The following is a 22,319-nucleotide window of genomic DNA, read 5'->3' as shown; positions in this document are numbered from 1 at the left end:
TTTTTTTTTTGTTTTACACCACAAACAATATTATTATCAGTGAAGTTAACCTTTCATCCCACTGCAGTCATGTTTATACATAAAAGACACGTATATTCAGAACTGTTGTGTGAGAGGATTCATGTAGTGGATTCTGATTACTATTCTGTACCGTTGGTACTCTTGTTTTTCCAGACATGTCAGTTCCTGTCGGGTGCCAAAAATGTCTGAAAAGTGATCAAGAAATTGTGAAATTTGTAACAATTTGAAAGGGTGTAGCTGTGTTCATTTTCTTTAGAGGGAAAACGTTTGCATTCATGACTGAAGCAGCAGCTTTCCTCTGTCTGTGACATGTTAATGGCATTAGTTCACGTTTCAGATAATTGTCATGCCTCCTGTTGTTGCTCCTGTGTCTGTGCAGTGAGTCGGTACACCAATGCTTTTGCCATCACTCAGCTGTGCGGCGTGCTGTGCGCTCCCTGGAACGGCCTCCTCATGGACAGACACAAAGGCAAACCTCGTGCTGCAGGTAACAAACGCACTGAACACACGGTTAACGCAACCTAAGCTTAAAAATGGGTCTTATAAAACACGAGTGCACACTGCTAAACAGAAATGTACTTATAATGACTTACTCTTAAGAATTAGTATCCTAACCATAATATTTTAGATTGTTTTTATTGTCAGTTAGTAATAACAATCCATAACAGAAACTAATAACACTTTCTGCTCAGAGCTGAAATAAAGTTCCCTCTGAGCTGCTGAAAGGCTGTTTGCTGCAGTCACATTTGTTAAACAAAACCAGCAGACGGAGCTGAAAGTGCAGAGAGATATCTCATTTCCATGTTTTGTGTTATAAGCAGGTGTTTTCATTCCAGGTGAATGTCTGTGTGTGTGTGTGTGTGTGTGTGTGTGTTTCCAGGTGAGACGGAGCAGGAGGCGGACCTGCGAGCCTCAGTTCTCTCTCTCTTCCTGACGGCGCTGCAGTGCGTCCTCTTCTCTCTGTGTGCCTCCACCCCCTACCTGCCCCTCCAGTACCTGACCTTCATCCTGCAAGTGCTCAACCGCTCCTTCCTGTACGGAGGCAACGCCGCCTTCATCAGTGTGGCGTGAGTACCACACCCGCTCAAAAACACACACAGACACACAATACCAGGCAGGCGTTTGTGCGCTAAGAAGGATAGTCGCAGGAAGCTGTTATTGTCAACAGTCTGTTTTAAACTGTGTAGATGTTGCATCACTGTAACAAACACAATTTTGTTTTTATACTTTATTTATATATTTTTTGGCTCAGATGTTGTTTTGAGACATTTAAGTGTTTTATTTTAAGAAAAAAWTGATGTACAAGGTGATTCTAAAGTCTTAGGATACCCTTTAATTTCAAAAACAAAGGAGAAATTGAAATAGCTGAAAAACCCAGCAAGTAGTAGGTGAGGGGGCCTATCTTTTAGGCAATGTTCAGAACATGGAYGGCTTCTTTAAAGCTGACAAACTGGATCAAAGTCAATTTTTCTAATTTGAAATGATGAAACTGGTGAAAATTCTGTGTGCTGAGGAGAATCAACAAACACCACTTTCTGCATCGCAACAGCATTTCTCCAGAGATTCTCATGCAGGTTCATAATGATTGGATCCTGCACCTTCAGCTCTGGGTTCAGCATCAGGGACAGCACATTGAACATTCCAATATCGGCACATAACAGGAAATGTTCCCTATTGTTATTGTTGTTGTTGTTGTTGTTGTTGTTGTTGTTGTTGTTGTTGTTGTTGTTGTAACTTTCTGTGTTAACTTTTGAACCACATGAGATATTGAAATTTGATTGTGGTAATCCATTTTCTGCACAATTCAGCTGTTCCGTGATATTCTACATGACCATGACCACCTTCCCATTGGAAAATTTTGATTTGATTAAAGATGTGTGTGTTTCGGACATAGCCTCAAACATTACTTTCTAGGATATTCAGATATTTCATTTTTCCTTTCATTTCTGAAATAAAAGGGTGTCCTGAGACTTTTGACTCACCCTGTAGTCAGGTGAAGAACACTTGGCTTATTTGTCATTTTGTTTGTTTGTAGATTTCCATCGTGCCACTTCGGGAAGCTTTATGGTCTGGTCATGGCTCTGTCGGCAGTCTTTTCYCTGTTGCAGTATCCCTGCTTCGCGCTGGTGAAAGGAGCTCTGGGTGGAGATCCTTTATATGTGAGTATATTTTACACTCTTTTTTTCCAGCTGTTTACAGTTGTGAAGCCTCGTCTCTGACCGCCACCTCTGTTTCCCTCCAGGTGAACATCAGTCTGACGCTGCTCAGCCTGCTGGCCTTCATTCATCCTCTCTACGTCTATCTGCACTGTCGCCGTCTCGCCTCTCAGAGAGCCAGCAGCTAAGCCGTAACTTCTTCTTCTTCTTTTTCCAGGCTTTCTGTCTCAGACACCTGCGGTTTGTGTCGTCACCACTGCTGAGTATCACATCAGTAGCTGAAGTTCAAAACAAACAAACAAAAAGGGATATTAGATACAGTCTGGGTTTTGGTGTTCAGGATTCTAACTCTGAAGTAATGAAACCACAACGACTTTTGTTTGAGAATGATACTCTGTGAAAAAACAGACAAGACTGAATTTCTTTCTACGTTTTTTTATTTACTGCCCCAAATGTTGCACAAAGGAAACTAAAGCTTGTTCGTCTTTAGCATAATCAGAAACAGTTTTAATGAACAAGTAATTCTACATAAAGGGAATTAGAATTTTGTGCAAACGACACTTTCTTTTGAGGTGCAATTTTACATATTGTATATATTTTTCCCCACAAACAGTGTCTTTTTACTGGTGCAGTTTCCCTGTGTTTAAAGGAGGAATGCATTTAAAGGAAAATCTGCCCACATTTAGCTAAATAAAGCCCCTTCTCCGCTGACAAGTGTCACTCTAACCGCTTAGGTTTCACTCAGGTGTGTCTCCAGGCCGTGTGTCCGTCACTCTGTGGGCAGATCGTCAGCGAGCTGCCTCAGCCGATGTCGTTTTATTGTCCAGTAGTGTCATTTTTGTTTTTTWAATTGGTTTGTTTGTTGATTCTTAAAACTCAGTGCTGATTGCAACACGCAGTTAAATGAAGGAAGAATATTCACCTTCTCATGAGAGCTGGTGAGAATTATCTCAGARGAGGAGAAAACTGCCGCCTTCACCTAAAAGTAGGCAGGCGTTTTAGAGAACGTATAATTCATCCTSTCTTACTGTGATCAGCGTCAGACATTGTTGCATCTGTTTTATGCTCAGGATATTAAATGTTGTGAATATAGAACATCCAAATGGTCTGAACTTATATAGCGCTTTATCAAACCCTGTCGAACCCCAAAGTGCTTTACACTGGGAGTCATTCACCCATTCACACAMTGATGATGGTAAGCTCCACTGTAGCCACAGCTGCCCTGGCAGCACATGGTAACACGACTGAACTTAAAGGACATCTGTAGACAAAAACAGAGCAAATTGCTCTCCTCTGTTGAGATGCATGAATGTTTTTCTTCAGCACATAATGAGTGCGGTTTGTTTTTTAAATTTGCAGCTGTGAACCACAAGAGATAATGAGATCTGATTGTGGTAATCAAATTTTCTGGACCATTCTGATCCWTGATATGTTAAATGACCWCCTTCCCATTGGAAAAACCCTCTTTTAATTTAAAAAAGTTGAGYCGGAGCAGATAGCAGCAAACAAGGAAAAAGCAGGGTKTCCYCCAGTGTATTTTTACCCTGGTGGGCTGCCAGGCCCCCCCACAGGCCAAGTGTCATTTAATTATTTACAACCAATTTAAATAACCAGAACAACATTCAGAACGTCGCGCCCACTGTTTCAAAGGGAACCTTTTTCCCTGCWGCACCGTTAAGCAACAGTCAACTAGGGGCAGAACCACAGACTTGGTTCAGGTTGCTCTTGTGTTTTTTTAATTTTTTATTTATTTTTTAATGAACAATTTATGCCGTTTGTGCAGTTCACTCATTAAAAACAGTACCACTCTGCGTCTATCACAACCCCCTCCCAGGTCAATAAATGCTACGGTTCTATCAAACACACAGCCCACCAAACAAGAGCAGCAGTCAGTTTAGGCAAACTGGTTTTTAAAGAACCTGTAATTAGAAAACCCAGTCAAACTGTTTCTTGTTGCTGAACCCGATCACCTGTTCAGGTAATAAAAATGAGCTCTGTGGTTTACAGAAAGACGGCCTAATTTGACATAAGACTTCAGGATTTTGTTTAGCTGGTTTCATATGAGTCATTTCAAGCATTTRATTCTGTTTAAAAATACAAGCTGATAACATTTATACCTCCTTTAAAACCAGTCGCATCAGGAGCCAATTTTAACTTAATTTATTGCTGTAAATTGGAAAATAATTGYACAAAGTGAACTTCAGATATTCTTCTGCCCTTTTCATTTAATCACTCCTTCACATATTTTGTTGTGTGAAAGGAACTCCCCTCAGAGATAACTGTGTCCCAGGCACGAACTGAAGTCTGGAAAATAAATACCAACATTCCTAAAACTGAAAYAGAAATGAAAGCCCTTAATGTGGAATTGATTAAAGTAACACTTAAAAATATGTGAAATAAAGAAATCAGGTATTTTATCAGTCTGTTWGTTTCAGCTTCATCTGAAGCAAGAATCTGTTACACAGTTTAATTTTGTTTACAGAAACGTTTCAACACTTAGTCGTTTTTTTTTTAATCTCTGGCATTTGACTTGTGTTACGTTTTGAGTCAAAGTTACATTTTTTTGTTTTACTTTTCTGTTGTGTGAATGTGTTATTTAAAAAAAAGCCATTTTCTGATGCCTGAGTGCCAAAAGATGATAATTTTCACATCAACAAACGCCTCCATGCTGGGTTTTTGTTGTTACTGTTTGTCAACAAAGAAAGTAAGGGATCAACTCTGAGAACAGTGGATGCATAAAGGGACATGTAAAATACGGACTTGCATCACTGAAACTCTGAATCAGTGTTAAATAAAGGGAAAGACAAACCTGCCACCTGCTGGTTTCTGTCAGTGTTTAAAGTCTCAGGAGTTCAGTGTGTTAGAGACAACCTGTGATACTTTTTTATATCCTGTATCAAAACTAGTGTGAACATTTCTAAAAAGAAAGTTTATTGACTTATTTTCATTTTTTGTTTGAAACAGATTTTTTCCCCCTCTACAATAAACTTTATTGTGCCTCACCAAAGGGAATGTAGCTGTTAATATAATATTATATTTAATATATATTATATTAAATATTAATATAATATTATATTTAATATATATTATATTAAATATATATAATATAATATTTAATCAGTTTTGTATTAAAGGGAATTCACTTTTATACATTTTTCAGTCTGACTTTTATTAAATTGTTACATTTTAGTTACAGCCAGCTACATGTTTTTATAAAAAGTGCATATCTGTCTCTGTAATATGAAATTATGTCCCATAAATGTGTATTTTACATTTAAACAATAAAGAACTGAGGTATTTTAATGTTTGCTTTACTGAGTTTGTTGAGTTGGATATGAATGATGTGGTACTATGTTTAAATGCACCTTTATTCACACACTTCAGAATAAAACTGGTAGATTGAGGACATTTTAGTTGTTTTAAAGTTTTATATATCAGTTATAGTATATTTGGCCCTGGTTGGGTTTGCTTTGAGCAGAGTGCTGCCTCGATGTTGGTGGGTATCAAATCAAAAACGTTCAAATCTTTATGTGATGTCATTTTATTTGCAACACAACAATGGACGACATCAAGCTCGTCGTGGTATTCCTCTTGGTTCTCTATGGTTCAGTACCAGCTGAAACAGAGCGGGTCCAACAATACATCAGTCTAAACAGAACCCCTGATCTCTGGGGTCCAGAAATCGGGCTGGAAGTGGACCATAGTGGCTAACGCAAAGTTACGTCCCAGGCTGGGCCTTACAATGCAAAAATGCATATGTACTTAGCACAAAATATAAAGATATTTGTGTTTGGTAGATTATTTCTTTGTAACCATGGCAATAAATTTTTTTTTTTTTTTTTTTGGAGAAAAAGAAGAAAGAAGAAAAAAGTGAAATGCATTGAGAAAGAGTGAAAAAGAGATTAGAAGATATGTAAATTATACGTTGAGAAAACACAAAACAGCACACCGGACTTCTCGGCTCCACACCTACAAAACAAAGATAGCAAAACCACAGCAACAAAAATGCATAACTATGTAATTATAATGACTTAAGCCTTGCTGAAAACCATACCCATTTACATATATAAATATATACACAAACATACCCCTACCTACATATCCAAACACTTTCATATACATACTTACATACAAATACATACATACACACATACATACCCATACATATACATGCCCATATACATACATGCACACATACATACACATATGCACATATCCTTCGTCAGTGCCCGAATGTAAAACCCAGGATGTAAACGCCTGTTTGTGTGCAGTTGTGATCATGCATGGATCTCTCCCGTGGAATGTTTCAAAGTGAGTGTGGGGGGACCACAGACGCGACCCGCAAAGCCGGAAGCCGACATAAGGGAGATCAGTGCCAAAGACCCCGAGAGGGACCCCAAGCACGCAGCCCCTAGGGACACCCGCGCCGGAAGGGGCGCCCACCCACCCCCCAAAGAGGACCACCGGAGAGAACCGGAAGAGCCCCACCAACGACCACATACAGCAACCCCCGGGGCCAGCAGTGGCGAACTCACAGGCCCCGCCGGTACCCACCGCGCCAGAGTGGATCCAGGCACCGACACAGAGGCCCGGGCCCCCAGGCCGCACCCCCTCCAGGCCAAGGCCCGCTCTGGAGGCGGGGCTGGCGCTCCGGCTTCCCTGGGGCCGTTCGGGCTCCCGGAGGCGGGCGCCGGGTTGCTGTGGTTAGCCCGCTGACTGGGGTGGCTGCCGGGGCCTGGGGGGTGGTCGGTTGGGGGTGGGCTCCTGGCCGTTGGCGGGATGTGGGGGTGGTCCGGGGGGTGGCCTTGCTGGGGCCGGGGGCTGGTTGATCGGACTGGTGCGGCCCGGGCTGGGACTTGGCTGTCTGCTCTTCTCCACCCCAGACTGAAGGGGCCTACCTCCTGGGTTCGGGCGTGAGCTGCCCTCTGCTGGGGGTAGGTGCATATCCTGGGCCTGGGGGGTATAATGTATGTATGGGGAGTGTGAGTGGATTGTGGCGTCCATCTTGTGTGTCTTTGAATGAGTGGGTGAGAAGATGAGGGTGGGACTGTATGAGTGTGTTATGTATGCTTGTATTTATGTCAGGCTGGGAATTGAGCGRCCCCTTCTTCGGGTCCATTTGAGGGCCCACCACTCCCCTGACCATGCTGTCCTCTGGTGGGTTGTACCTTTGCCCGCCGGCGCGCTGGGGGCTCTCGTCCGGGGCTGGGTGCTTGGGCATGTGCCGGCTCGGMCCGGTGGCTGCCCGGCGGGGCTGGGTTCCCCCTGGCCMTATCGGGCCATGGCAATAAATCTTTTGATTTGCAGCACCTGGAGGTACCAGAAGCTGAAAACAAGTGTCAATAACAGCAAAATAAGTTGTTTTGTGTGAATTTGGCAAAGTTTTCATGTGTGCAACCCACATACTCAGCTCTACTGCTCATCCCACAATGATCCTTACAAATGTGGCACCATTTAAAAGAGAAAATAACAGACTTTTCAACGGTATAAGCTTTATTGCAAAGAAGCATTGTTACAACAAAGAAACAATCTACCAAACAAATATCCTTACTTTTTGTGCTAAGATTAGTTAGTCTCAAGGAATTTCTTTTTTTTTTTCACTAATAAAAAGCTGACTTGAGTCAAACTAAATCTTTAAAGAATTAAAAACACCTCATCCTTACCACAATCACACAAAAACAACCCAGATCATTGGCAAAGTGGAAAAACAGTAAAAAGTGTAGTATGGTATGGATGCACACAAGAAGATTCAAGATTCAWTTCAGTGTTTATTGTCATAAACACAGATGAAAACATGTTTCCCTGAGTAATGAAATTCTTACTTTGCCGTCCACTCCGAATGCCAGGAGACAACCACACAAAAAGGAATAAGCACTTAAAGTACACTAACAAATTAATAAGGGATAAAGGATAAAAAATGACCACACTTGGAACAAAAAGGAGACCAAACTAGAGATAATAACATCAGAAGGGAACAATACAGTAGAAGAAGAAAACAGTTGACCGGCTGATTCTAAACCTCATTTTGAGGCCAAAACAACAACAAATACTTCATTACCTTCGGTTATTGATGCAATCAAAGTCAGAGAGTTTGGGTCTAATATGAAGAAGCTGCACAGACGTTTCTGTGTCTCCAGAGGGAGCTGTAGTAAAACTTATTAAATGCTCCAGATTTAATGATCAGGCTGCACACATGAATCTATCAGTACTTTATTAATGAGTCGACGGATTGGGGCTTCATCTTCAGTAATGAGGGCGTTGCTTCAGTCAGTCATGGTGAAGAAAGAGCTCAGTCGAAAGGCAAAGCTCTCCATTTACCKGTCTGTCTACTTTCAACCCTCACCGATGGTCATGACAGTGCACCACCTGTGTACTCCAAAGCTGAACTGTGTTCTATGAAACTAGTTGATTGTCAAACTGTACTCCTGGTGAGTTTAAAGAGCTGCTGCAGTATAATGCAGGTGAACATCATATAGGTGTGATTGAGTACACATTATTGCACCACAGCAGAAACATTTACTTTGTTGTTGAKGAAGTGTGAAGAGGCAGGTTTTGGTCRGTGAATACAAAAATATCACATGCTAGTGCTACATCTTTGCCTAATTTTTTATATGTACAAAAATTGGGCCGGTCTTGGCCATTAAACTCCCGGGCTGAAAAGTTTTCCCACTCTGCCCCTGATCGGAGGAGAGGAAAATTAAAAAAGAAGTTTGAACTAAATCAGCTGAAGACCGAGGATGTCGCTGTGACACAGATTTTGAAGCCTCGCTCGAACTCTGTCAAACAAATGATCTGTTTTCTTGTTAGAGGCGGAGGAAACAATGCGAAGGCTTCAGATTTTCAGCTTTCATTGCTGTCGGTTTCAATCTGCTGCTGGCAGCAAAATGGAAAACAAATCATCTCTGAAGCTGTGAAAGTCTCAGCAAGATAAAACCATCTTAGTTTGCACATGAAGCAGGAGAATAAAACCCTCCTGACAACGACCCATGGGAGATCCCGTTTTAAAACTAAGACCTCTTGGGTCATTTTGACACAAGGGCAGCAGGAGGGTCAACATCAGTGACTGCTCGTTTGATGCTCCGTGTACAATCTGAGAAAAATGACACAAGTCTGAAATTTAGATTTATAAAAGTATAAATCCACCTCCAGCTCTTCTGGGGGGATTGGCCAAACGAGACATAGTCCCTCCAGGGTTTCCTGGGTCTTCCTCTGGGTTTCCTCCTAATCAAACATRCCTGAACCATCTTGATGTGGAGGAGCAGCAGCTCTACTCTTGCGTTCTTTTGGTTACACAAAATTTGTGGCCAGATGAGGGTAAACCGACCAGTAAACATGTAGCTTCTCCTTAAAGGTCAGCTCCCTCTTCACCACAACAGACCGGTACAGCGTCCACAAACCTGCAGAAGCCACAGAGTTCCATCTGTCAATCTCATGCTCCATTCTTCCCTCACTCGTAAATAAAACCCCAAGATACTTGAGCTCCTCCACTCGAGGCAGAGCCTCACCCCCAACCCCAGAGAGAGCAATCCACCTCTTTCTGACTGAGGACCATGAACTCARATTTGAAGATTCATGCAATCATGAATTAATAGTGTTTACTAAGAGAAAACTCCTCAGTTTTTCCCTCTCTTCTACATCCTGCTCTTCACGATTAACGGAACAAAACCAAATGTGCTCAATCAAACAGTCTGATTACTGCATTGCAGCCACATATTCACATACTGTATTCATTTTATACTAATTTAATCTGATTTATCATATTACACCACATGCAAACACAGTTTCGGACTTTAATGTTGCATAGTTTCTTCACAGTTTCAAAGCATGATTTCAACTTTTACACGAACCCCACATCTGGTTCTGAGACCCTACAAAAAACAATCCAACAGGCGTTTGTTTAGGTCGGTTGCAAACGTGAACTTTACACAAAGCGGCTTCGCTTCTCTGACACTAAATATCAAATGATTCATTTTCTTGYGAACAAAGTCCTGTCAGACCTTTTCTGTCCCAAAGGACACCCACGGTTTGTGTGATTCATGGGTTTCTAGCAGCTTTGCGCTCCGTTTGAACGCATAAATTTCTCATAGAATCTACTTTTGATGTTGAAGGCCTGCATCACATATAACGCCAACAAAACACGAGAAGTGCATTCAAGCACAAACTATCAGTCAAATCTAATTAACTTTTTGATGAGGAGGTTGGCTTTTGGGGGTGTTTTTTATTTAGTTATTTAGTTATTTTTTATTTTATTTTATTTTATTTTTTTGTGGTTCTGGGCTTTGCACCCAGAGTGTTTATATGTTTCTGTTGAGTGTGTTTGTGTGGGCTGGATGGTGAACAGTGTCAGTAACATGTTAATTTAGGATCAGAGCTGTGAACATGCTGTGTTTACACCAGTTCAAATGCCAGAGTCCCCATGAATCACTGGGCCACAGCAGGCGAGTGAGAGGATATATGGGAGATAAGGGCATGTGTGTGTGTTGATGCATACATTTATTATTTCTTGAACCAATGCTTCAAGTGTTGCATCAGATCAATCCACCCAAAAATTGATAAATGTTGTAAAAAAAAAAAGAGGAACGACTCCTACATTCACAAACTCACAGCGTCCTCGATGATGGAGAGAAGTTGATGAGGCAGCTGCTCTCCATCGTTACTCCAGGGCCACTGTGAATTCATTAACTGTCCACACACACACACACACACACTCACACATGCACACGACCTTATCGGCCCCCCCTGCGGAGGCCGCCTGCTTGCTGAGCTGTCCGCCGCCCCCACTCATGAAAACCACCGCCAACAGTTCCAGACGCGCGCATTAGTCCCTGCGCCGCGACTTTCAGATGACCTTCCGTGGAGCAGGTTTTTTCGATGAGTGTGCGTTCCCTCAGCGAGCAGATGATGTGCATCACAGAGGACCTGGTCATGACCTGGGCCTTTCAGAGGGGCAGAGGTTGGTGGGGGGGGTGGTCTTCTGTGTGCATTGGTCCATGCACACAGAAGACGTCCGTCCCACATCCTGCCCCACACCAGATCGTCCGCTCCACAGGCTGATTAACTGGAAGCTGTGGCTTTGTTAGAAAAGAACTTACTGTCCTTTAAATGGTAAATGGTCCCCTTTAGTGTTAAAGGGGATAACTCAGGCTCAGTGGGACAACACAACCTAAACCAAAGTGTCATCATAAAATAACCAGTTCTGGACTAAAAAATGTTTTAAAATTACAATCCATTTATTTTATCTCTTAGCACACCAATCATTTAAAATTGAAACTATTTTTTCAAACTGAGGTTGCCCAGAGAGCTTTCTCCAACAGGTAAGATATTGATCGTTCATAAACTTTTAACCCCATGTCAGAAGATTTGAACTGCTTTAGGTTTTTTTACATTTTCTATGGATTGTTTTGTTTTGATAAATGGGTCACATGTGATGTGTGTCTGTGATGAACATGATGTGCAGGACGTACTGTACCACAGAGACTGGTCAGTCTTATGTCATCGCTCTGCCTCACACACATGTAACCGAGTCCATATGCTGACGTTAGGTCACCTCGCTCCACCGCTGGCTTTCCTCTTCATCTTCATCTGTTGCTCGGGGTTGTGGGCAGCATCTCGGCATCTTTCCAAAACCAACCTACACTGGGGTCAAAAATGATATTTACACTGTTTTTTTTTTCATGCCTGATGAGTTTTCCCCACCTCTTACGTGAGGCCACAGGTGAAGCCCACAGTTCTTCTAATTAGCAAGATTTTCAGTCATTTCTCTGGATTTTATCTAGGTTTGTTGTAACTTTCATCCCACCAATTCCTCCCACACTACAGTTAGTCTTAAAGCATAAAAAAATTAATCAATAGGTGTTTTGGTCTTAAAAGTGTGTCAAAATGCAGATGAAATTCCATATTGTGGGAGCAGTTTAAATATTTATCTAAATATAAAAGACTTTGTGCCATCTGGTGTCTTTTATCATCTTCATTAATGAATAATAAARAATTCATCTCTGTTGGCAGGCAGTGAACACCATAATGAGAGTGTTAAAACCCTCCCTCCCTTTTCCTCTGCCTTTCTGGTCGCTTCCTCCGGTGGCTCCCCCTCCTCCTGACGTAGAGAGGATCCTTTCTGCCCACGGCCGTGGGCGACCCGGCCACGGGTATAAACGGCTCCCGGTGCCTTCAGCTCGTCACTGCGTGAAGCAGCAACAACAGCAGCAGAGACTCGGACACCAGAGCTGAACCYCAGCAGAGATAGCAGCAAGCAGGCTCCTCCACGCCGCTCAGGCTAACTCGCTTTCAGCTTTGGTTCGAGATGGAGACTCGTCGTGGCACCAAGAGGGGCTCCGGCGTCCGCAACTTCAAAAGTAAGTGGCTCCAGTTTCTTCACTCCTAAAGTCTCCACTTTTAGAATATGTTAGCAACTTATTTTGTAAAGCATTCATACCTAAGTTTATATCTCAAAACTTGTTTCTTCTTTTTTTATGAGTTTATGGAGTTTTTGCGCTTTTACGCACAGACGCATTGATTTAAATGTCTCTTTGCACCTCTTTTAACATTTATTTTAATTAATATTAATGATTTATGAACATTTCGTCTGTCATGTGTGCTTTAAGACTTCTGTAATATAACACATAGAAGWTTTTGGCGTTAAATAGCCAAACTCTTTTCTTATTACGCACAAAAAGTTGCTCACATTTCTGAATTTTCCTCACTTCACGATTCTTTTGTAGTAAATAAACTTGAGAAACGTCTCTAATTCGTCTCACATTAAGTCCAAACTCTTCCAGTCTGGACACATGGACCTTGGGGTCAAAGGGGTCAGACGGTGGAAAATCTTGCGCGCAGTGGATGAATGGAGTTGCATTACTATTTAATGCWTGTACTTTTCCCGCGCAGCTGTTATCTGAGCGCTGCCAAAAACAAAAGCCTCTGAATTACTGATGAGAACTGRAACTGATCTAGGTCTGGTTGCTGGTTGTAGTCCCAGCCTGCCCTCTGCAGTGGCACACCTTTGACTGTAAACAAGCGTTTGGTTTAAATAAACTAGGACTAAGAGCAGTGATTCTGATTTTTTCCTTTTTTTTTCCTTTTACTGATTTGTGTTAATTTTGAAGTTGTTATGTAAGAGTGTCATTGATGCCTGTGTAAAAGGATCAGGTGGGAATGGGTCAGTGATTTTTGGTCTGAATTAAACATGAGTTATGGCTGAGAGCAGAAAAAGAATCACAACAACGGGAAAGCTGAAACCCACCTCAGTCCTCATCTGTCACTCATCCTCAGAACCACATTGCCAATTTTTTTTGTTTTGTTTTTCAATGTTTCCCCTTTTTTTGTCTCCTCAGGTGGTTTGTCCCTGTGGCTGATTCTGTGGCTGGTAGTGGTGAAGCCGGGCGGGGTTTCTCCGTGCCCCAGGCTGTGTGTGTGTTACCCCACGCCCATGACGGTCAGCTGCCAGTCGCAGAACCTCACCATGGTACCAGCCGGCGTGCCCTACGACTCCCAACGAGTTTTCCTGCAGAACAACCGCATCACTGAGCTTCGCGCAGACTCCTTTGGCTTCGAGACACAGGTGAGAATTGCATTTCCTTCTGCACTCAACGCCCTAAAATCAGCTCTTTTTGTCTAATCCGGGTGTTTTCTCTCCATTTGCCAAATCATGACTCCGCAGGTGCTTTGGCTGTACGGCAACAACATCACGTGGATTGAGGCTGGAGCCTTCAGTAACCTCCGGATTCTGGAGGAGCTGGATCTGGGCGACAATCCCTCGCTGCGGCACCTRGAAGGTGGAGCGTTCAGGGGCCTGGAGAAGCTGCAGAGCCTGCACATGCATCGCTGCAAGCTGGCCACTCTGCCCCATGACATCTTCCACAAACTCTACAGCCTGCAGTTCCTCTATCTGCAGGTACCAACACACACTTACACAGCAGTGGGGCCTAAACTGGTCTTCCAGAGCCACTATCCTGAATGTTTTAGATCCACTTTGACACACCGATTTGAATAAAGTGATTAAGATTCATTTAAAAAAAACTCAAACCTGCAGGATGTTGGCCCTCGAGGGCCAGGATTTAGCACCGCTGCTCTCACATGGTTGTGTTCTTTACAGAAGTCCACATCCAGGCTGCACACCCACACAATGATGTGTTCACACCACAGTTCAGTCAGTTCAACACAATTTATTACAAACTGAGAAAACATCGCCCCCAAAACAGAAACCCAGAGATAAACAYGGATTCATTTCGCTTTATTACACAGAATCCTCAGTTTCACAGAATCAGAAGATTCATCCTGTGAGGTAGTCAAAAAAATTTGCCCACTTGTTTTTCTTGAGAGCTATGAGTCAAATGGAACAAAATCACAGAAATCTTAAAAAAAAATTAAAAATAAGCAGAGCTGACTGAGAAGATCTGAAAACATCAGCCAGAGTCTTTGAAGCAAATGTCTAAAAATGATCACATTTAACGTCAAAACTAAACAAAACAACCAGAAAAACGTAATTTCTTATTGTTGAAACTAATTTATATAAAAACCAGCTCAGCTGTTCAAACAAAAACGCCACTCATGTAATAAATGTCCAAATTAAATGTTACATTAACATTACAAGTCTCAGTTTTGATTGGATTTCCATTCAAACCTCTCTTCATCTCTAATGRAAGCTGCCCTGTCTCAGCTTTTAGCTGCTGGCAGCGAGAACTCAGCTCTTATTGAATCCTGTCTTTGCTCCAATTAGACGYGAGTTTCCTGCCAAGGTTTCATTTCAGGGAAAGCTCGACAACAAATCTCTGAGTCAAATAATCCACGTCACAGCTGACYGCTCAGAAGATAACGTCACGATAAGAAGCTTATTTTGAAGAAGCTGAGTGTTAGAGTCTCTGACTCACTTTCAGCTGGTTTTAATGTGAAATGTGAAACTAATACAGGCAACAATGTGTTTGTGTTTGATTTGCAGATGTAGTAAATGAAGAATCTACTATTTAAAATGAAAATAATAAAATAAATAATTTAAAAGCATCTTCACCAAACAGATCTCTTTTATTTTGTCTTTCTGCAGGAAAATCAGCTTCACTTCCTGCAGGACGACCTGTTCTCAGACCTGGTCAACCTGACCCACCTGTTCCTGCACGGGAACCGCATCCGCGCCCTCTCCGAGAACGTGTTCCGAGGCCTGGTCAACCTGGACCGCCTCCTCCTCCACGAGAACCGCATCAAGCAGGTCAACCGCCGGGCTTTCCGCGATCTGGGCCGCCTGACCATCCTCTACCTCTTCAACAACTCCCTGGCCGAGCTGCCGGGCCAGGCCATGCGGGACGTGCAGGACATCCAGTTCCTCCGCCTCAACAGCAACCCCTGGTCCTGCGGCTGCGAGGCCCGCCCCCTCTGGGAGTGGTTCCGCAAAGCCCGCATCTCCTCCTCGGAGGTGGTGTGCACCTCCCCCACCCAGCGCCGCGGCCAGGACCTCAGGTTCCTGCGAGAGCTGGACTTCGCCCCCTGCCCCCTGCCCGACCCCGGCTCCCTGACCGGGTCCACCACYACCACCTTCAGCACCAAGACCCGCTGGTGGTTCTCCAAGCACAAGCCCGCGTCTTCGTCCAAGTCCTCCTTCCAGAAGACCTCGGACAACGCAAAGACCTTCCCCTTCCCCGTCGGGAAGCCTCAGTACGGCCCGAAGCTCGCCCCGGACACCCTGCCGGTCAAATACGAGCTGTCGGAGGCCGAGGCGGCGCTCCCCAAGCTGGACCCAGAAGAATACTGGGCCAACTACGGCAACGAGGACTCCTCTATCCGCTGCTTCGAGCTGGAGTGTCCTCCCAACTACGACGGCGCAGCGTTCCCCTCATCCTCCTCCTTCTCCATCACTCCATCAACACTCCGCCTCCTCGCCGCCTCCATAGCAGCATTCTCACTCCAGCTCCTCTTAAGCTGAGCTCCTTTTCTCCTCCGAAATCTGTCCTTTTCTTCTCATTTCTCCTCCTGCTCTTTCTCACTCGAACTAACCAAAATGAAAACCGCATCTGGGTTCCTTTCACTCGCCTTCCGGAGGRGACGAGGCGCCGGCGCAGGAGACGGATGAGGCGGCAGGAAGCTGCTTCAAGGAGCCGAGGTCCGACGGGCCGGAGCAGAGGAGGTCCAAGTCTTTGTGAGGACTGCTGAATCTTGGTAGTTCAGACTTCAAAAAGCATGAATCACATGACAGGAACTGAGTTTGCAGGGAGATCAGCAGAGCAGAAACCAGTCATGATCGTGCTCACAGATTACTTAATCCCAGCTGATTAAAACTGGGGATTGGTGGCACCAACAGGAAGTTGTAGATGATGGGTTGTGGTGAAGAGATTCAGAGTTTAGAGATAAAAGCGTGTAAATAACACAACCATCACTGTACAGAGTAATGTGTTTATACTAATACTAACCTGCTGGGTTTCTTTTCAGAGCAGGTTAGATGATTAAACTGTTTGTTTATTTTTTTTCCACCTGTCTCTTCATCTGAAAACTTGTTTCTAACTGAAGGAAAATTAAGATGTTTTAGGAAAGAAGGAAAAAACAGGAGGTTTTGTGCTTCTGAGTTTGATTTTTTTATTTTTTATTTATCTGTTTGTTCTGGTTATGTGAGTAGAAGCTGAAGGGTGAAATTTAACCAGATCCTGGTCTGGAACTGATTCAGAGTTTGATGAGTTTAGTTTTTGTTGCTTGAAGAATCGAATGTCCCGTTGTTTTCCATTTCTCACCAAAGTTAAAGTGTTTTTCACAGAAATATTTTCCTGTTTTAACTAATTAAATGGCGTCATCTTGATGATGAGAAGCACTAAACTCACTCCTGTCCTCGTGACGCAGCAGCTCCCTGACTCCTCTCTGTTTTTTTTTTTGTTTCTTTTTTGATCAGTGAAGGATTCATGTCATTTGTTTCTCATCACTTTGTTTTTGGCTTCAAGCCCAAACTGATTTATAGAACTGTGAGTTTCTGACAACGAAAACTACTGTGACGTTGCTGGATTTTTTTAAATTGTATTTTTCAATGGAAAACATAAACTGTTGATGTGTTTGGCTTTATTAATAAAATAAAACTTTAAACAGAAAGTGAGTTGGATGGGGTTTTTTTCTGTTACTAAAGATGTTGAAAATATGCTATTAAAAATTTTAAAATCTGAAGAAAAAAGAGTTTAACATGTTTTTGATTCATATTCACAGAGTTAGCGACACATAAGTTGCCATGCAAACCACAGTTAATGTGGTTTAGACCAGATTGACAAGCAAACGTAGTTAATCCTAAAGTTTGTTCATTTCTCAGTTAGAATTAACCCAAATAAAGAATATTATCTTGTGTCTGAAACACTTAATCCATATTTAATCCAGGCTCATGCACTCAGTGTTATTATTAGCTGCTATACCAAAAACCTGGCCCACAAATTAAAAATATTATGATTTTACTGAGATGATTACTTGCATAATTAAAGTGACWTATAGTTGATATAAAGACTGCTAATAGGTTTGACTTGTATCCCTGCAGCTGATGATTAAACTGACCTGGTTTCTTCTTATTTTTTAGAAAACAAATTAATTCAGAATTATGAGGCTAACAGACTCCATGAGTCGACACAAACAAATTATAATAACTGAATAAATCCATTTATCATTTCTTGTTTATTCATTTAGGCATTTGACTCATTTGATTTTTTGTAAAAGTGAAAAATGTAACATTTTTAGTTATTAGAATAANGTTATTAGATTAATTATCGATGAAAGTCACCTTCTCTTTCAGGTTCTGTGATTCTGTTAGTTTTCTAAAAACAAAAATTTGTTGTTGTGATCCACTTCTCCTCAGCCATCAGGCCAYCTGCCAGTCACAGCTGCAATCACTCTTCTCATCTAAGTCTGATTTTTTTCCTTGTGTCTGTGTCCACTTCAGAGTTTGTAATTTGTTACCATCTCATCAGCTTTTTTTTGTTTTGTTTACAGTAGATAAGTTTTTTGCTCCTCCTGTCAGTCTGCATTTTCTGGGTCCAAACCTTCTGCCTATTGCAACATTAACATTAAAGGGTCCAATACAAATCAGTGTACTATTCAGTTTGCTTAATTTAAATCCAGTTTAATGCAGCCAGAAGAATGTATGATTCTTAACTATTTTGTTCTTTTCTAAATTTAACGTAAACTAATTYAGAAATGATAAGTTTCTGTTTTGAATCAAAGCCCCAGTTCTATCATGTTTGTTGCGAAAAGGAAAACACGTGAATTCAAAAGGGGATTTAAAAAAAGGTTTTTATTGAACAAAAGCAAAGGCAGCAACATGGCAGCAAAGGGGAGAAAGAAAAAAAACAGAATCAGAAGAATCGGAGCAAACCTGACAGCAGCAGAAAGTAAAACACATCGACAGAGAGCAAGACACAGAATATAACGAGRTGACAACGAGAAACACCTGGAGAGAGACAGGAGGATCAGATGAGCGTTGGAGGGGCCATGGCAAAGGCAGAGAGAAGAAACAGAAAACACAGGGAACAAAATAACAGAGGATATAACCAAAGACAAGAATTGTTCAGAACAGGGCACACATGAGCCCTCAAGTGGCCAGTTGTCATAACTTTGGTGTTTCCTGTGTAACTTTAACTAAACATGAAAAGTCCCATTCCWCGTCTCCTTGCCACAGCTGAGCACCGCTAACAAACAACAACTGAGCTCTGTCTAGTATTTCCTGCATAGAAACAGCRTTTTAACAATTCTTCTCATGRACACTGAAGAGTGCTACATGTACAGCTGACTGTTAAATAAATTATACAGAAACACAATTAAAAGTAAAAATAGAGCATTTCACGGTTGAGTTGTGGTGAGTAGTTGCCAGTTTGAATTCTGATATCTTTCACTTTCTGACAAGGAATACCCAATGCATTCCAGTTTACAATTACGCTTTTAAGTGGGAARTTCCCACTTTCCAGTACAACTGGGCCACAGCAAATGTAGCTGGCAAAAATGCTGCAAAATGAAGATYTTGAACTGCAAGTTGCATGTTTTTTGTACAAAGAAAATACACTTTTAAATCAGAGTATAATATCAAATCAGGTAAACCTCTGGGATRCTGAGCTGGTCAGGTRAGAAGCAGAGAGGGTTGTTAMTCAGTGGGRCTGYTGATGAAATTTACAACGTRCACCGAAGGGGCAACGATGAGACCCCAACAACAGGAATGGTTTTGCAGCTGGAGGACACAGACATTTCTTCCCAGTAGTTTTGGATTTGACTAGGGTCTATGTCACTACTAGTAGTATGAGGTGACACCTGGAGCTCATAGAGGWTTTACAGGTGGTTCAAATCCACCCAGATGGCACAACAATTTGTGCCATTGGCAGAAGGTTTGCTGTCCCAGCACAGTTTCAAGAGCATGTAGGAGAATCCATGAGACAGGAGTGCTGGACAGGGCCGTCGGAGGTCCTAGGGGTGCACGATAGTTATGGGCCCGATAGTTTCACAGGGATTAAAGAAGCTATAAATAAACACAAACATTTTGTTGTGTTCATTGTGCTGCCTCTTCACCTGTTTCTTAAAATTATAGGATGATGTGTTTTAAGAAGGGGAACATTTAACAGGAAATCCTTTGGTTTTTAAGCACTGAACTGCCAGAGAAGGTTATTTAACAAGATCAAACAGAGGGTGTTTGCTTCTTAAACAAGGACGTGTGAGCCATGAAAGCAATTCAACATAGTGTGATGAAATAAGGTCACCAGTTTCAGCAATGGGCCCTTCTCACCCCAACTGCACTTCTCACCATTTGCAGAAGGCTGCTAAATTGGGCCAAACACTGATAAACTGTTGTGTTTGTGTGTGTGTGCGTGTGTTTGTGCAGTGTCAGAGGGTTTGGTGGGTGGGCTGACATGTGATTCAGGGAAGAAACAGAATGGGGAACACAGGATGAAAAAATGTGCCGACGTGTCCCAGAATCAGCACACCCCCTCAACAGATCCGCTCTCACCATACATGATGAMCGTGAGAGTCATGTGCAAGAACACATGTAGTACAAACACACACACTAACACACTTCAGCCTAGTTCGGTCCTACTTTGAACAGACATTCTTGTTTCTAAGGCTGTGGGAGAAAACTAGCAACACCTGCTAATTTATAAACTTTTACATGACTGTCAAATTGGCATTCTACTGTTATTTTTTGTAGAAATCTATCGTTATTTGTAAGTTGCAGCTAGCTTTAGCACTTCTGGAGCGACGTGTGACTCTTGGTAGGAACATCACACAACAATCCTAACAAAAAAAATATGGCTCCATACAGGTTTATTAAATAGGATTTGCTGAACCACTACGATTTCTTTTTTGTTTTTTTAGATTTGAGTTTTTTAAAGATGGYAGAAATCCACGTTAGTCTTTTAAATGGTGCCACATTTGTAAGGAACATGCATTTGTGGGATGAGCAGCAGAGTTGTGGGTTGCACACAAGAAAAAATTGTCAAACCTTCTCAGCCAAACAGGTTATTTTGCTGTTGAGACTTGTTTTGAGCTACTGGTACCCCCAGGTGCTGCCAATCAGGTGACCGCGATTAGGTCACTGCTGGCAGAACCTTCTCATCTTCTGACAGTTTACAGAGCTCTACAGGTTCTGGTCATTTATTATTACTTCTTCCAGAAGCCTCTTTTGGAAGTATACATACCGTAATGCTAACAATTATATCAAATGTATACCYCATTTGAGTAATTTTGGTGTAACAAAATTTTCCCAAGTTGGAAGAAATTGTCTCAAACATTGTCAGAGCCTTGAGGAAAATAAATTGAAATGTCTCAAACAAGTGTTTCCATGAAGGAGACACTTCTGGTACTCTTTGATGACAGCAGTGTAATAGATCTATTGTTTTAGTCCTGATTTTMAAAAAAGAAGTCAACAAGTTATCAAAAAGTAAAGTACTTGTTTAGAAAGTTTGATTTAAGAAACAACCTCTGCAGGAAATTAACTTTCAGTCTCCACGCTGTGAGTTCATTATTTCCTTATCGTACGTTTCCTCTGTTGTAGCAGAGCTGGAGGAGTTTGCCGTATTTGCTTCATAGCCACTTACTTCCACATTTATAAGGTTTTTCCGGAGTAAAGCCAGGCCAAAAGCAGTGTGTTTTGTTTTTTAAATGATGTATGCCCACTCATTCTCCACCCAGCCTCGTGTTTCAATGTGCCACGTTTCTTTTCTTCCTCTCTTTTATGTCTTTATGAATTGCTGTCACTCAGTTTTTGTCCTAAACTCTCGCTTCCAACCCATCACTCTCTCTCTCTCTCTCTTTCTCTCTTTTTTTTGGCACATTCTTCTCTGTGTCTGTTTTTGGCTGAGGCCTGTTTGAGTCGGCGTGATCATTTGCATACGGCTGCGCCCATTCGCTGACRTTCACCTGTTGTTTGCATCAGATGAATCACGTCTTCAGAAGGCCCATGAAGGATAAAACCAGAATCAGGAGGACTTTACAAAGAATACGGTGGAATATTTATCCTGGAGAGCAAACAGAACAGAACAGGGTTGACTTGTATAGTGTTGCACTCAGCGTGACAAGTGACCATTAGCTTCCATAGTTAATGAACATCTTCTTCAGTGCTGTTAGGCTGGCCAGTTTCTGTCAGTCAGTGTGTGAGAACCTGAGTCTGCAGGGCAACAAACTGCTCCGATAACCGAAAGAACAAACAGCACAACCAATACTAAACCAGAACCAGAAATACTGTCAACTCAAAGAGTTTTGCAAATGTGTTAGTAGCATAAACTACCCTGGTGGTCCAACATAAATTAAACACTTTTCTCAGAAACTTGACTCAGCCTGATTTGCATCGACCCGGCGTGGGTCCAGAGGTTTTCCATGATCCACTTCCAGCTCGTTTTTTAAAAACCTACCTGGCTTAAACAGCGCCGAGCCGATGAGTTCAGCTGAGTGTAAATTCAGGGGTTGCAGCCCACGTAGACCACGGCCCGTGRAGGCAACACCCTTTGAAATGTGGTCAAGGCTGGATCTAACGGCTGTGAAATGAGACAGTCAAGCCTTTGGACGATATATGCTTTCATGACCACGCATTACCTCCTCATGATATGTTTTATATCACGTGCCTTCAGACTTAAAATGCATTKTATTCACACATCTTTTCATGGGAGGTTTAGCTTCACTATGAGTTCAACATATTTTTAAAAACATTACACAAAAAAA

At 42.2% G+C, this 22,319-nt stretch overlaps 2 protein-coding genes across 4 annotated transcripts in view; both read left to right on the top strand.

Moving 5' to 3' along the window:
- Positions 1–5,480, top strand: part of slc43a3b (solute carrier family 43 member 3b) — a 24,862-nt gene extending 19,382 nt beyond the window's left edge. For all 3 annotated transcript variants that reach the window (XM_014031109.1, XM_014031110.1, XM_014031108.1), the window contains exons 10-13: positions 401–508; positions 902–1,088; positions 2,057–2,180; positions 2,264–5,480. In XM_014031109.1, the coding sequence (XP_013886563.1) occupies positions 401–508; positions 902–1,088; positions 2,057–2,180; positions 2,264–2,365 (521 nt within the window). In that variant the 3' untranslated portion in view covers positions 2,366–5,480. The remainder of the gene's footprint in view (positions 1–400; positions 509–901; positions 1,089–2,056; positions 2,181–2,263) is intronic.
- Positions 5,481–11,834: 6,354 nt separating this feature from the next.
- Positions 11,835–17,230, top strand: LOC106534461 (reticulon-4 receptor-like 2). The gene is made up of 4 exons (XM_014031106.1): positions 11,835–12,529; positions 13,508–13,734; positions 13,834–14,067; positions 15,214–17,230. Exons 1-4 carry the CDS (start codon positions 12,478–12,480, stop codon positions 16,084–16,086), a joined length of 1,386 nt encoding a protein of 461 aa, XP_013886560.1. The 5' UTR covers positions 11,835–12,477; the 3' UTR covers positions 16,087–17,230.
- Positions 17,231–22,319: the final 5,089 nt, after the last annotated feature.

The sequence above is a fragment of the Austrofundulus limnaeus genome, unplaced genomic scaffold (assembly GCF_001266775.1).
Source record: "Austrofundulus limnaeus strain Quisiro unplaced genomic scaffold, Austrofundulus_limnaeus-1.0 Scaffold1177, whole genome shotgun sequence".
Lineage (NCBI taxonomy): Eukaryota > Metazoa > Chordata > Actinopteri > Cyprinodontiformes > Rivulidae > Austrofundulus > Austrofundulus limnaeus.
This window is presented reverse-complemented; position numbering and strand designations above follow the sequence as displayed.